This window comes from Haliotis rubra, unplaced genomic scaffold (genome assembly GCF_003918875.1).
Source record: "Haliotis rubra isolate DU_JTF1 unplaced genomic scaffold, ASM391887v1 Scf49, whole genome shotgun sequence".
Lineage (NCBI taxonomy): Eukaryota > Metazoa > Mollusca > Gastropoda > Lepetellida > Haliotidae > Haliotis > Haliotis rubra.
In genome coordinates, this window is record NW_025767179.1 from 27,554 (window position 1) to 45,380 (window position 17,827).

General features: G+C 41.9%; 1 protein-coding gene across 1 annotated transcript in view; it reads right to left on the reverse strand.

Moving 5' to 3' along the window:
• Positions 1 to 554: 554 nt before the first annotated feature.
• The window catches only part of LOC124291284 (neo-calmodulin-like), an 85,397-nt gene continuing 68,124 nt past the window's right edge, over positions 555 to 17,827 (reverse strand). Inside the window, exons 3-6 of the mRNA XM_046728257.1 lie at positions 12,674 to 12,704; positions 11,037 to 11,180; positions 6,618 to 6,872; positions 555 to 607 (exon numbers count right to left, since the gene is read on the reverse strand). Coding sequence (XP_046584213.1) covers positions 564 to 607; positions 6,618 to 6,872; positions 11,037 to 11,180; positions 12,674 to 12,704 — 474 coding nt within the window. The 3' untranslated portion in view covers positions 555 to 563. The remainder of the gene's footprint in view (positions 608 to 6,617; positions 6,873 to 11,036; positions 11,181 to 12,673; positions 12,705 to 17,827) is intronic.

Below are 17,827 nucleotides of genomic sequence, written 5' to 3' on the forward strand. Positions count from 1 at the left end.
AAGATAAGGATTTTTTTCGTAAAAGGTTCAAACCTTTTTTAATCAGGAATAAATAAATCCTGCTGTAATGCCTACATATTACTTCAAAATAAGATTTCTTATTCAAATTGGAAGAATTCTTTGCGTTCTTTCGCCAATCGGCTTGTCACGGAAGGGTACGATGAATTCGAGACACATGATCATTTTTCTTCAGATTGATTTGACGGATGTAACATCTACTTTATAATTTTCGTTCCAGTATTAAACGTAAATGCTAGATTATGCTATGTTACATTAGGGTCAAATCTTATGAAAGCTAAGGCGACGTTTGGGGCGACATTCTGTTTCCTTGATACAAAGCGAAAAATCATCCCTGCAGTTGTAGTACAAGGGAGGTAACTCAGGAGGAACAATATCAACACAACTCCTCTCTTGGCGAGAGCGACAATGTCAGTTGTGAAGGTGAAGGTCAACAAAGTGAGAGTCCCTCAACATGGTAGGAAGAAGAACACAAGGCACTGCAGGGTACAGCGACAAGCTGCGCACGCACACCGATCACGTGGTCAACTCTTTTGCAAGGAAGACTATTTCGTAGACGTAGCTGCTGCCGTCCACGTGTTGATGAAATCTGAAAGGCAGATCATGTGGTCAATTATTATGGCATGCAGAGGCTGACACAACAAACACTTACGTCATCAGGGATTCGAAGTCGTTTAGTTCACATCGTTACGTTGAGGTTCTTGAGGGGCATTTAGAAGTTGGTGTTCAAGTAAAACGCAAATATTATGGATGACAACTTCTTCTTTATTGTATGTCACAATGTTTCTGGGCTATTCCTTGCCCCTTCGTCAGGTGAATTGAAACAAGCAACATACGTCAATGGGTATAATCCCAGTCCAGCTGTAATAAGACAATTACAACCGCAGCTGAACAGGGATCAAGGCATTGGTGGATCCAAAGGGGGGTTCAGGGGGTTGAAAATGACTTAAGTCCACATTGAAGATTTTTTTTGCGTTGGCGGAGTCAATGGGGGGTTCAGGGGGGTTCTGTTTTTTTTCAACATTCCTGGATCCGCCCATGGATCACGGAATGTTCAAGGAATGTACCTCCCCAGTGCCTGGGAAGCCAATTAGCTCATTACTGGCTTCTACCCACATCTTCTCATCACTTGTATAAACTCTCCTCTTGTATAAACAAAGCCTATATGTCTTGTACTATGGGTCAGCCATATGGGGTACAAAACAATTATTCAGTTGTATAAATGCAGTACAAAATAAGTCCTGTAGATTCTTCCTGGGCGTAGGCAGTAAGACTCCAAATCTAGCGGTCCGGGAAGAGATGGGTTGGACAACTCCATTTTCCAAACAAAAAATTGAAATTGTACGGTTCTGGCGTAAGCTCTGTTCTACTGAACAGTCGAACTTTGGAACGACCGATCCCCGAGGGAAACCTAACGGGAATAAACTTCGTACTTACAGAAAGTTTAAGAAACTATCAACAGCTGAGCCACATGTCACTGAACTTCTGCCTAGATCTCATCGCAGTACACTTAGCAAGTTACGATGTGGCACCCTACCTCTGGAAACAGAGGTCGGTAGATTTACACGCCCTAAAACACCCTTAGACGATAGAATTTGTAAATGTTGTGATGGCAATACGATTGAGGACGAAGTTCACTTTTTGGTCAGCTGTCCACTATATTCGGATTTACGATATGACTTGTGGGAAAATGTATTAAATATTAACCCTTTTTTCTCTCTTGTCACCTTCTGACCAGGCCGCATATATGCTAGGTAATGTTAAATTAATAAAACCCTTAGCTGCATTAGTTACTAAAATGTTTAATAGACGTAAACGCACTTTGTAGTCATGTAATTAAATAAATATACCACACCCCATTGTTGCTTACAAAGCTGTGATATTTTATTTACTACTATCAGTTTTAGGATTTTAGTGCCTTGTGTCTCATAGGGCATATGGCCGGATGTTATATTTTATTGAATGTTTTAAAGTCTATGTATGTTTTATATATAACATGTGACACATAAATAAACATATTTTTTCTTCTTCTTCTCCTATTATCTGTACATCTCACACTTTCATCTCCTGTTTCTTATCCAATTTATTGTATATACATGCAACACTGGCTTCTGGTACGTTTAGTATATCGATATACTCATTGATGTATCTTGTTTGTTACAATTCACCTGACGAAGGGGCAAGGAATAGCCCAGAAACGTTGTGACATACAAGAAAAAAGAAGTTGTCATCCATAATATTTGCATTTTAATCGTTACGTTATTTGGTTATTGCAACAGGAGTGAGTCGGATTTTGCCACACTAGACAATGCGAATGTGAAGACATTGTATTGAAAACAAACAGAAATTGTCGTTATAGACTTATATGAAGTTAGATGGAACATATGTTGAATATGACATATGACAGACTACGTGAGTGAGGTGTGACGTCACTTTGAACTGTTTTTCAGTTACATCAGAGTTATATCGTCTTCAGTGATGCGTGTCCTAGATGTATAACACATTGCGAAACCCATAAATAAATCTACAAACATTATGAAGTGCATCTGGGATTCGAACATGTTATTTTGTATAAGCTCTATCACTTTTTACATATTCTACTTTCTTGTCCTCTGTATGTCATCTTTAATTGCGGGAATCTAAATTACCTATGTACATACCAAGGAGAGGGTATTCTAAGTTGGAGAACTTGTTCCTAATCATTTTCTCTGTCAATAAAATAAGTTTAAAACAACATGCCACCTGAGTTATACGATTTCAGAATCGTGCAGATGCACCTGATTGGAAGTACTATCAGTCGGTATCAGATGATCGGGTCTTTGACTGACTGAGGTTCGATCACATCGATTGATGCTCACAACATCAATGACCGCTGACTGCGGAGTTAATAGTACAGCTAACACCACAAGGTTACGGTGTCTCTGGAAGCGTGTTTGTGCCATAGTCTAACATGTTTCATCTAGGTAGAAGATACATCCATATTTATATTGTTGTACTAGATACTTTCGTTTACTAGATGATACATCTAGGTGCGTAATTGATACTTAAACTTATAGAAGCGTAATAGGACCAGTGTTTAATTTTTTTATCATTTACGTAGAAGATACTTTCATCTCCATATATGGTATAATAATCGTGCATATTGTTACTGAGACAGATATACTGTGTCGTCCCAGGCTAGATACAGTCTAAGCAAGCATTGGAAATAGTTTATTCTAATATATAATTCATGGTTGGAGACATTTTAGTCGTATATTTTCATTTGGCCTTTTCTGTAATTTATTTAACCGTAAACATTTCAAAGTATCAGCGTTAAAAAATACTCTCATAATAAACTCATTGAACAAAAAACTTCAAAGCGTTTAAATGAAGAGTTACTCGTATATTGAATGCCAAGATAGTTCCTCGCTAAAGCACACCAAGGTTGAATTTCAGACAAAACGATCATGCTAATTATAGTCTGTTTGCAGTGAAAACGTACCGATGAATTTCACTTAAAGCAAAAAAGTAAATCATATAAAGTGAAATTAAGATTGCCGACAGACTATAAACCAAACTGTTAAATAAATGAACAATTTTGGGATGCAGCGTTAAAGAACTAAACAAAACTTGAGCAAGAGGTTATATCAAATAGACCGGAAACTATTGTTGATTACTGGAAAAATATGATTGCAAAGTCGGTAGGTTTTGATACCCGATGATACCCTTTCCTTTGTACATCATAATGACACATACGTAAGTTTAAGCATGATATTACTATTGTCAGTTATTCGAGAAACGTTGATAATTCGATACTTGGTGATACCTTCTCCTAAATAGATTAAGTAGATACGTAAACACGTAGACTACGTAGATGTGCAGAATGTTTTAGAGTGGGACACTAATACGTTTCACATAATTCAACTTCATTCAACTTCATTCAACTGTAATACCATAATAATATCGCGCCCATTTTGGTTCGAATAAAACGGGCCGACAAAACTGCCCTTCCCCGAAACTGGTTTCTGGGTTATGCTAAATACAACAAAGGGGTAACAAGTGTTATCACCACGCTAATTTCAACATGTGTCCAATGGTTGAAGGTCTTTAGTCATTTCTTATCGTTGAAATGTTTAGCTAGATTTTGGAGGCACAGAGAGGTGTAATCTGGTTTAGCATTAATTTTCTTTTGATACAGTAATGAAATAGTCAGTAAATAACCTTTTGCTTTACCATCTGAACGCCCACCTAAAACGTTTTTTCTTCAACCTTCCGCACGTGCACATAAAAGAAAATGATATTTTTTGGATAATGTGAGAATTTTAAAAGACGGTTGTTATGCACCTGGTGCCGTCTGAAGGCTGACTCGCTGCGAACGTCCATCAGCTGTTACTAGTTATGACTCAGTGGCTGCACATTAGTGAAACTATTGGTTGAACCATTCCTTTACTGTCTTCATTCACTTCATGTGCTATACCCTTAACATACCTACAAAGTGCACCCTTAGTACATAGTCGACCTCACTACCGCGATGAACTACCCATTACAAACCTTCATAGTTGGCCAGTTGGTAAATAGTTACCTCCCTGTCGCCATGTATTGCCCTCGACTCACCTTCATAGTTAGCCAGTTGGTAAATAGTTACCTCCCTACCGCCATGTATTGCCCTCGACTCACTTTCATAGTTAGCCAGTTGGTAAATAGTTACCTCCCTACCGCCATGTATTGCCCTCGAGTCACCTTCATAGTTGGCCAGTTGGTAAATAGTTACCTCCCTGTCGCCATGTATTGCCCTCGACTCAACTTCATAGTTGGCCAGTTGGTAAATAGTAACCTCCTTGCCGCCATGTATTGCCCTCGACTCACCTTCATAGTTGGCCAGTTGGTAAATAGTTACCTCCCTGCCGCCATGTATTGCCCTCGACTCAACTTCATAGTTGGCCAGTTGGTAAATAGTAACCTCCTTGCCGCCATGTATTGCCCTCGACTCAACTTCATAGTTGGCCAGTTGGTAAATAGTAACCTCCTTGCCGCCATGTATTGCCCTCGACTCACCTTTATACTTGGCCAGTTGGTAAATAGTTACCTCCCTGCCGCCATGTATTGCCCTCGACTCACCTTCATAGTTGGCCAGTTGGTAAATAGTAACCTCCTTGCCGCCATATATTGCCCTCGACTCACCTTCATAGTTGGCCAGTTGGTAAATAGTTACCTCCCTGCCGCCATGTATTGCCCTCGACTCACCTTCATAGTTGGCCAGTTGGTAAATAGTAACCTCCTTGCCGCCATGTATTGCCCTCGACTCACCTTCATAGTTTCCTCGTCGGTAAATAGTTACCTCCCTGTCGCCATGTATAGCCCTCGACTCAACTTCATAGTTTCCTCGTCGGTAAATAGTTACCTCCCTGCCACCATGTATTGCCCTCGACTCACCTTCATAGTTGGCCAGTTGGTAAATAGTTACCTCCCTGCCGCCATGTATTGCCCTCGACTCACCTTCATAGTTGGCCAGTTGGTAAATAGTAACCTCCTTGCCGCCATGTATTGCCCTCGACTCCCCTTCATAGTTGGCCAGTTGGTAAATAGTAACCTCCCTGCTGCCATGTATTGCCCTCGACTCACCTTCATAGTTTCCTCGTCGGTAAATAGTTACCTCCCTGCCGCCATGTATTGCCCTCGACTCAACTTCATAGTTTCCTCGTCGGTAAATAGTTACCTCCCTGTCGCCATGTATTGCCCTCGACTCAACTTCATAGTTTCCTCGTCGGTAAATAGTAACCTCCCTGCCGCCATGTATTGCCCTCGACTCAACTTCATAGTTTCCTCGTCGGTAAACATTTACCTCCCTGCCGCCATGTATTGCCCTCGACTCACCTTTATAGTTTCCTCGTCGGTAAATAGTTACCTCCCTGCCGCCATGTATTGCCCTCGACGCACATTCATAGTTTCCTCGTCGGTAAATATTTACCTCCCTGCCGCCATGAATTGCCCTCGACTCACCTTTATAGTTTCTTCGTCGGTAAATAGTTACCTCCCTGCCGCCATGTATAGCCCTCGACCCAACTTCATAGTTGGCCAGTTGGTAAATAGTTACCTCCTTGCCGCCATGTATTGCCCTCGACTCACCTTCATAGTTTCCTCGTCGGTAAATAATTACCTCCCTGCCGCCATGTATTGCCCTCGACTCACCTTTATAGTTTCCTCGTCGGTAAATAGTTACCTCCCTGCCGCCATGTATAGCCCTCGACTCACCTTCATAGTTGGCCAGTTGGTAAATAGTTACCTCCTTGCCGCCATGTATTGCCCTCGACTCACCTTCATAGTTTCCTCGTCAGTAAATATTTACCTCCCTGTCGCCATGTATTGCCCTCGACTCACCTTTATAGTTTCCTCGTCGGTAAATAGTTACCTCCCTGCCGCCATGTATTGCCCTCGACTCACCTTCATAGTTGGCCAGTTGGTAAATAGTTACCTCCTTGCCGCCATGTATTGCCCTCGACTCCTCTTCATAGTTTCCTCGTCGGTAAATATTTACCTCCCTGCCGCCATGTATTGCCCTCGACTCACCTTCATAATTGGCCATTCCGTTCCCTTTTGATTCAGACACAGTTGACCCTCACCTTCATAGTTGACCCTCCCGTCGTCATCTACGGCAGCCTCCTTCATCATATCGCTGACCTCTTTCTCTGACAAAGGTTCTCCCATGTTTTGCATGACTGCTCGCAGTTCAGACGCATCGATGAAGCCATCTTCATTTTTGTCGAACACCTTGAAAGCCATCCTAATGGCGTTGTCTTGCTTCTGAGGGTCTTCGGCCTTCTTTAAGTGCTCCACCATAAAGTTGTAGAACTCTTTGTACTCTATCTTACCGCTACCTGTAAAATCATGTACAAAATCTGTTTTAAACAACTGTGTAGGCAGATGCTCAGGATGACAATCACTGGATAGTCTGGTTCAGACAAGGTTACTTACAGACCACCGACATATAGCTTGAGTATTGCTGACTGCGGCGTCAAACAAAAGAAACAAACCAAACGACACGCAATAGATAAATAAAGCAGGCACATTACCAGCTCAGACATATCAGCTTCATACTTGTATCTGTAAAAATGTAACTAAGTACAGAACAGTAACCATATAATCCACTGAAACGCCTCAGACACAAAGTACCAAAAAGATCAACGACTTTCAGATACACCCATTCAGATACAGACGAGCAGTTGTCGCCAGTCCAAGCCATATAAACTAACCAGCCACACCTGACTCATTCCCACATCTGGGATACACACACACGCAAGCACGCACACCAGTCACATCTATACGAATGATTGAATAAAGTCACATCTCATCCATTCCCATACAGACCAACAGCACCCTAGTAACACATTCATCATATATACCAGCAATAAATTGGTAACACAGCCATCATATCTACCAACAGCACCCAAGTAACACACCCATCATATCTCCCAACAGCACCGAAGTAACATACCAATCATATCTACCAACAGCAGCCAAGTAACACACCCATCATATCTACCAACAACACCCAAGTAACACACCAGTCATATCTACCAACAGCAGCCAAGTAACATACCCATCCTATCTACCAACAGGACCCACGTAACACACCAATCATATCTACCAACAGCACCCTAATAACTCACCCATCATATCTAATAAGAGCAACCAAGTAACATACCCATCATATCTACCAACAGCACCCTAGTAACTCACCCATCATATCTAATAAGAGCAACCAAGTAACATACCCATCATATCTACAAAAAGCACGCAAGTAACATACCCATCATATCTACCAACAGCACCCAAGTAACATAAACTTCATATCTACCAACAGCACCCAAGTAACACATCCCCATCATATCTACCAACAGCACGCAAGTAACATACCCATCATATCTACCAACAGCAACCTAGTAACACACCCATCATATTTATCAACAGCACCCAAGTAACACACCCATCATATCTACCAACAGCACCCAAGTAACATACCCATCATATCTACCAACAGCAGCCAAGAAACACACCCATCATATCTACCAAAAACACCCAAGTAACATACCGATCATACCTACCAAAAGCACCGAAGTAACATACCCATCATATCTACCAACATCACCATAGCAACTCACCCATCATATCTAATAACAGCACCCAAGTAACATACCCATCATATCTACCAACAACACCCAAGTAACATACCCATCATACCTACCAACAGCAACCAAGACACATACCAGTCATATCTACCAACATCACCCTAGTAACTCCCCCATCATACCTACCAACAGCACCCTAATAACTCACCCATCATATCTACCAACAGCACCGAAGTAACACACCCATCATACCTACCAACAGCACCCAAGTAACATACCCATCATATCTACCAACATCACCCTAATAACTCACCCATCATATCTAATAAGAGCAACCAAGTAACATACCCATCATATCTACCAACAGCACCCTAGTAACTCACCCATCATATCTAATAAGAGCAACCAAGTAACATACCCATCATATCTACAAAAAGCACGCAAGTAACATACCCATCATATCTACCAACAGCACCCAAGTAACACACCCATTATATCTACCAACAGCACCCAAGTAACATACCCATCATATCTACCAACATCACCCTAGTAACATACCCATCATATCTACCAACAGCACCCTAGTAACATACCCATCATACCTACCAACAGCACCCAAGTAACACACCCATCATATCTACCAACAGCACCCAAGTAACATACCCATCATATCTACCAACAGCACCCAAGTAACACACCCATCATATCTACCAACAGCACCCAAGTAACATACCCTTCATACCAGATACAATCTAGTCAAAACACCAATCATACCAGTACCATCTTAGTAATACCTCCAGATACAACCCAGCAACAGCATAGTAACATATCCAAACATAGATGCGCTTCCCTAACCCTTCCATCCAGCAGACAGCTAGCATACCACCCACACATTCTCATACAGATCAGACCTCTACAGTCCAGTCACATTCTACCCACACAAACTAGGAATGTGCTTCACACAAGCCACCAATATGACTCATACAAACGAGTACTATCCAATTTACACAGACCAAAAACTTCCATGCTCAAAGACCAGCAACATCTTCCACACAGACCTGCAATATCATTCACAGAGACCTGCAATATCATTCACACAGACCTGCAATATCATTCACACAGACCTGCAATATCATTCACAGAGACCTGCAATATCATTCACAGAGACCTGCAATATCATTCACACAGACCTGCAATATCATTCACACAGACCTGCAATATCATTCACAGAGACCTGCAATATCATTCACACAGGCCTGCAATATCATTCACACACAGACCTGCAATATCATTCACAGAGACCTGCTGCAATATCTGCATTCATTCACACAGACCTGCAATATCATTCACACAGACCTGCAATATCATTCACACAGACCTGCAATATCATTCACACAGACCTGCAATATCATTCACACAGACCTGCAATATCATTCACACAGACCTGCAATATCATTCACACAGACCTGCAATATCATTCACACAGACCTGCAATATCATTCACAGAGACCTGCAATATCATTCACACAGACCTGCAATATCATTCACAGAGACCTGCAATATCATTCACAGAGACCTGCAATATCATTCACAGAGACCTGCAACATCATTCACACAGACCTGCAATATCATTCACAGAGACCTGCAATATCATTCACAGAGACCTGCAATATCTTCCACACAGACCTGAAATATCATACACACAGACCAACAACGTCCTTCACACAGACCAGTAACATTCTTCACCCAGACCAGCGACATCCTTCATAAACAGACCAACAACACCCTTCACACAGACCAGCAACATCATTCACTCAGACCTGCAACATTTTTGACCCAGACCAACAACATCCTTCACACAGACCAAAAACATCCATCACACAGACCAACAACATCCTTCACACAGACCAACAATATCCTTCACACAGACCAACAACATCCTTCACGCAGACCAACAACATTCTTCACACAGACCAGCAACATCCTTCACACAGACCAACAACATCCTTCACACAGACCAACAACATCCTTCACGCAGACCAACAACATCCTTCACACAGACCAACAACATCATTCACTCAGACCAGCAACATTTTTGACCCAGACCAACAACATCCTTCACACAGACCAAAAACATCCATCACACAGACCAACAACATCCTTCACACAGACCAACAACATCCTTCACACAGACCAGCAACATCCTTCACACAGACCAACAACATCCTTCACACAGACCAACAACATCCTTCACACAGACCAACAACATCCTTCACACAGACCAACAACATCCTTCACACAGACCAACAACATCCTTCACACAGACCAACAACATCCTTCAAACAGACCAGCAACATCCTTCACACAGACCAACAACATTCTTCACACAGACCAACAACATCATTCAAACAGACCAGCAATATCCTTCACACAGACCAACAACATCCTTGAAACAGACCAGCAACATCCTTCACACAGACCAACAACATCCTTCACGCAGACCAACAACATCCTTCACACAGACATCCTTCACACAGACCAACAACATCCTTCACACAGACCAACAACATCCTTCAAACAGACCAGCAACATCCTTCACACAGACCAACAACATTCTTCACACAGACCAATAACATCATTCAAACAGACCAGCAATATCCTTCACACAGACCAGCAACATCCTTCACACAGACCAACAACATCCTTCACACAGACCAACAACATCATTCAAACAGACCAACAACATCCTTCACACAGACCAGCAACATCCTTCACACAGACCAACAACATCCTTCACACAGACCAACAACATCCTTCACACAGACCAACAACATCGTTCAAACAGACCAGCAATATCCTTCACACAGACCAGCAATACCCTTCACACAAACCAGGAAATGACATCCTACCCACCGCTAGGATCCAGCTCATCGGCCACCTGTTGAACTTCCTCTTCGGACAACGGCAATCCAAACACCTTGAACGCCTTACCAAGTTCTTTGCATGAAATAGTGTTATCTCGGTTCTTGTCAAATATTCTGAATAATTCACGGATCTCTGCAAACAGAAATATGCAAGGACATGCAATATGAGACACGAAGAGAGAGACTGTGTTTGCCTAACGATATTACTAGTCTTGTCAACACCGCAGCAGGGTTATCTCTGCAGGTCATGGCGTGGTGATGAGGACAGCCTGCCGCACATGTTTGATGTCTCTAATTAAATGCTGTTTCCTTTGATGGGATATTATCGGGGCAATTTTAAACTCTTGATGTGAAATGACAATGATTATTCCTGTTATTTTCACGTAACGTGCACGTGAGTAAAAGTGCACGATTACATTTCATTGCTTGTATTTTGCGCCCCGTCAATCACAGCGTCCAATGGACGGCTTGACCATATTTATGGAAAATAGTTGGAATGAGTAGGGAGCGATATCTGCGAGAAAAGGTTCTCCCTGTGAGATTTCACATGGTATTTCATGACAATATGGATTATTTTCTTCAAAGTGTATTTTTGGAACGCCTGGTCACTTCATATATAATTCATTAATCCCCACACATATAATCAGCCTTGCTAGGACGGGGACAGTTAAGATAAAGCTCTTTTTCTGATGTACAACGTTATTATCCGTCTCTGGCTGGCAAGATGTTTATAGACAGCTTCAATAAAACATTCTAATCTAACCTGTATTGGTCCATTTCTTATCCTATCACATGAAACACATTATGATTTCTTTCAGGGAGATCAGGAGCGTTTGGTCTCGTTCGTATTTTAATGACAGAATCGTTTTCCCTTGTCCAAGTTTGCCATAAATTGGAATGAGTCTAACGCCTACTGAAAATATATGATGAAAGAAGCCAGAGACATGATTTAGAAAACAGGCTTATTAAGAGAAAATAACTTTTATATAGTGTTTGAACACCGAAGTAAACACGGGACTTAATCTCAGAGAAAACACTAAACAACATTTTTAGGACCACAACAACAACAACAACAACAACAACAACAACAACAACAACAACAACAATAGTAATACTCAGTTTGCATTATGAAATCCATACATCATGCTCAGAGAGCTAACTTATATCCTGGTCAATGGGTCAGTGTGCTCGCGAATGTCATTTTCAGCTCCTTGAGGAGTATATATTTTGTCGCCATTGAGTCCACCAATCCCCACATTAGTCTGCACAAGAAAGGCAAATCTGGCACACTAAGCACGGAATCCCCACCTGATTCAACAGTCGGGTAAAGAAAGTATACACTTGAAAACTGGATTTGACTAAATAATAATTATTACAAACGTTATCAAAACGTCACAATCTCAGAATAACTGCTGTCTTCAAGTCCAAAATACAACCGTAATGGTTGTATCAAACACCCGTATCAAACGTTCACCTTCAAATAACCATTTCTTGTATATGTACACTTCAATTTTCGCGACCATCTAACATGGCTGTATGCTTTCTTCAGCAGTCAGTATAATTTCAAAATCTGAATTTGCTTTCATGTTTAATTATAAGCGTAAATGAAAAACAATAATATCTTACCAGCATCCATTTCTCGATCCTTTCTCTTATGCTGCAGAAAAAAAGATATTCCAGTTACTGTTTCTATTACAATTCATTTATCGATCTGGCAACAGAAGGCAAACGGAAACGCCACATGTAGGCAAGTATGAAGCACTTGTAAAACGCGGTATTTAAGTCAGTTAAATATAATCTCTTATATATCAAATAGTAAAACATTACTTATCTGTTGTTTCCCAACCCAACACACGAGGAGACAAACGGACTTGTCACAGTCATATATATGTTAATGATACACTTTCTGTGGCATACAATATCAGAAACTATACACCGCCTAATTTGACATCTGAGTTACCATGACAACCATTTCAGGTAGCTACTCAAAGTGAAATATAAGCATTAGCTTGATTTTCTTTCCAAAATTCTCAAATTTCAACTTCGTCCAAATGAAACGACTTGTGGTCATAGCTGCCGGATAAGCGTGTGTTTGTCCATGTTTCAGGGCTGGGTAGAGGAACGTAGGGCCCTAAACGAGCAGTGCAATGGCACATTGGACATTGCGATAATTCCTCCGTTTCAACTTACAGGTTGTATGAAAGCAGGGGTCATATTCAACCTGGCGTTCGGAAAATACAATTTCTTCTTAGACCAGAAAACCATAACAGAGGAAGCTCGTTAGTTTGGACCTCGATATTACAGAACACTCTGTATTCCGGACGATTATTTAGGGGACTGTCTCTATCAAACAAAACGACAGCGCTACAGTACACAGACCTTTCGATAGCCTTAAATGTATTAATTCGGACGGATTGTCTGTGACTGGTTCCGTCCGGTTTATTGAGGTTTATGTGTACTTGGTATAATCCTATTTCCCAGTGGACTGCTTGTGCAGCTGTGTCTCTCATTCAATTCATTATGACAGTGTTCGATATGCCTCTTTGGTTCGATAAGGTTCATTAATTCAACATTTACATAGGGCACGCTGAAAAACAACACCGGCCCATAGAGAACTCGGTACAGGGCAGACTGAGAAGCGCTGATGAGATGTGTACAACAGATGTTGTGTCATGGGATGTACGGAGTTTACAACCAGCTGATACTGAACATAAACATCCGACTTGCATATTTCCAAATTCGACCCCTTTCTAGCAATCAATTTGTAATAATGATAGTATTGTTGCGCATCGTCTAGTCGGAGGACGATGGATCCAAGCCCAAGGAATATTGACCTCGAGTAGGCTGTCCAGACTCGAGTCACAGCGTATTGATAATCAATATACATTATTCAATAGTTAGGCCAACAGCGTGCAGAATAGTAGAGGGCAGTGATACAAACATTCAGCTGAATGGCATATCAAGGTGACCAACATACTGCCGTTAATAAGCTTTGACAATGACAGATTTCTTTTATTATTTAACTTGTTTTGTAATCAGTGGTTTATGCGAGGCGGTGTGCGGCAACCAAGGGCAACAACAGATCATTTATTTGTGACCTTCACCTTTATGTTCAATCAGAGACTGGTAAAATGAAACTACATACATATGCACCATATGCTTTAGTCAGTCACGATTTTTAAATTTACAGATGGGAAAGCATCTGATTTTATTCAGTATTTGTGAATGATGCCATTGATCTGGACGATTGCTAAACACATCAGTTGATATCAAGGACTTTCATGGAATTTCAAGCGGCCAATCTGGAGCGAGATTTTCCGTGGGGATGCGAGATGTATGCTTAAATGCAAGTGTTGTTGAAAGCCGAGCGTGGAACCTGTCTCAGATACACTGCCACGCACTCTGCATACAATAGAAGCAGAGCAACACTACAGCCGGAGCGAAGGCTTCAGGCCAGTATTACGCCATTATACAATAAGAAAGGAGCCATGTGCGTGATGAAGCCAGCTTGTGACTGGGTACTGATGTGCCCGACACCTTCCTGGAGGAGGCCGAGCCAAGTCCGTCACATCAGGGACAATACTGGGGCTTAGTGTTTAGGAGTAAGCGGAGTATTAGATAGGTGCGCCAAGAGAGCTGCCGATATAATGCGCACAGCCAATCTTCATTACCGGACACAGGCACCGAGACCCTATACAACAATGCCCGATTTCTCTATGGCATTCCGCATTGCCGAATGAGTGTCGTGGAATGCACTACATGCAGGGATGCATCATATGCACAATATTAGCTGAAGAGAGTGTATATATATTTTGGGAACCAAATCTCGCTTTACTAAGTACACAGTTTATTTGTATTGATAACTCGTAAGGAGATATTGTACATGAAAATAGTTCATACATTCGTATTATGTTATCAAAGCGAAGAGGTAGATATCTGTTCGGTAAGTGAGTTGGATTTATAGCCACTTTGAACAGTATCCCCTTATGTCAGCTTATAAATGTGGGATTAAGACTCAGACGTTTACCGCTGTCGGGAAATCCCACAAGCATGGGTACAGTGCTGACGAGCCTGACAACAAAATATGGCGAGTACAGGATTCGAGCGCTCGTTTGTTGTTTAACGCCTAACTCAACAATTGGAGGTCACATTCGTCATCGCACTACTATTGTTAGAACATTTGACCACAGATAAATGAATATTGTATGTTCACCCGTTGTCAAGATACCCGTCTTCATCATACAGACATCATTTACACTTAGTCAACACACAGATGACCTATACACCTGCACCGATGACCTTTACACCTGCATAATACACAGTGTGTCTCTATATACCTGGCCGAGATACCGATGACCTTTACGCCTGCTTAATACACAGTGTGTCTCTATATACCTGGCCGGGATACCGATGACCTTTACACCTGCTTAATACACAGTGTGTCTCTATATACCTGGCCGAGATACCGATGACCTTTACGCCTGCTTAATATACAGTGTGTCTCTATATACCTGGCCGAGATACCGATGACCTTTACGCCTGCTTAATACACAGTGTGTCTCTATATACCTGGCCGAGATACCGATGACCTTTACGCCTGCTTAATACACAGTGTGTCTCTATATACCTGGCCGGGATACCGATGACCTTTACACCTGCTCAATATACAGTGTGTCTCTATATACCTGGCCGAGATACCGATGAGCCTTACACCTGCTCAATATACAGTGTGTCTCTATATACCTGGCCGAGATACCGATGACCTTTACACCTGCTTAATACACAGTGTGTCTCTATATACCTGGCCGAGATACCGATGACCTTTACACCTGCTCAATATACAGTGTGTCTCTATATACCTGGCCGAGATACAGATCGCCTTTACACCTGCTTAATACACAGTGTGTCTCTATATACCTGGCCGAGAGACAGATCGCCTTTTTACACCTGCTCAATATACAGTGTGTCTCTATATACCTGGCCGAGATACAGATGACCTATACACCTGCTCAATATACAGTGTGTCTCTATATACCTGGCCGAGATACAGATGACCTTTACACCTGCTCAATACACAGTGTGTCTCTATATACCTGGCCGAGATACCGATGACCATTACACCTGCTCAATACACAGTGTGTCTCTATATACCTGGCCGAGAGACAGATCGCCTTTACACCTGCTCAATATACAGTGTGTCTCTATATACCTGGCCGAGATACCGATGAGCCTTTACACCTGCTCAATATACAGTGTGTCTCTATATACCTGGCCGAGAGACAGATCGCCTTTACACCTGCTCAATACAGTGTGTCTCTATATACCTGGCCGAGATACAGATGACCTTTACACCTGCTCAATATACAGTGTGTCTCTATATACCTGGCCGAGATACAGATGACCTTTACACCTGCTCAATATACAGTGTGTCTCTATATACCTGGCCGAGAGACAGATCGCCTTTACACCTGCTCAATATACAGTGTGTCTCTATATACCTGGCCGAGATACAGATGACCTTTTTACACCTGCTCAATATACAGTGTGTCTCTATATACCTGGCCGAGATACAGATGACCTATACACCTGCTCAATATACAGTGTGTCTCTATATACCTGGCCGAGATACCGATGCCCTTTACACCTGCTCAATATACAGTGTGTCTCTATATACCTGGCCGAGATACCGATGACCTTTACACCTGCTTAATATACAGAGTGTCTCTATATACCTGGCCGAGATACAGATGACCTATACACCTGCTCAATATACAGTGTGTCTCTATATACCTGGCCGAGATACAGATGACCCTTTACACCTGCTCAATATACAGTGTGTCTCTATATACCTGGCCGAGATACAGATGACCTTTACACCTGCTCAATATACAGTGTGTCTCTATATACCTGGCCGAGATACAGATGACCTATACACCTGCTCAATATACAGTGTGTCACTATATATCTGGCGAAATATTGATGCCCTTTACACCTGCTCAATATACAGTGTGTCTCTATATACCTGGCCGAGATACAGATGACCTATACACCTGCTTAATATACAGTGTGTCTATATACCTGGCCGAGATACAGATGACCTTTACACCTGCTCAATACACAGTGTGTCTCTATATACCTGGCCGAGATACCGATGACCTATACACCTGCTCAATATACAGTGTGTCTCTATATACCTGGCCGAGATACAGATGACCTTTACACCTGCTCAATATACAGTGTGTCTCTATATACCTGGCCGAGAGACAGATCGCCTTTACACCTGCTCAATACAGTGTGTCTCTATATACCTGGCCGAGATACAGATGACCTTTACACCTGCTCAACATACAGTGTGTCTCTATATACCTGGCCGAGATACTGATGACCTTTACACCTGCTCAACATACAGTGTGTCTCTATATACCTGGCCGAGATACAGATGACCTTCAAACCTGCTTAATATATAGCAGGTCTCTATACACATGGCAGAGAAACAGATGACCTTTACACTTGCTTAATATACAGCGTGTCTCTATACATCTGGCCGAAATATTTATTACGTCTACACCTGGATGATATACAGTGTGTCTCGATACACCTGGTCTCAATACGATGACCATTAAATCTGGTTAATACACAGCGTCTCTATACACCTGGCCGAAATATTGATGACACATACACCTGTATGATATACAGTGTGTCTCTATACACTTGGCCGAAATATTGATGACACATACACCTGGATGATATACACTGTGTCTCTATACACCTGGCCGAAAT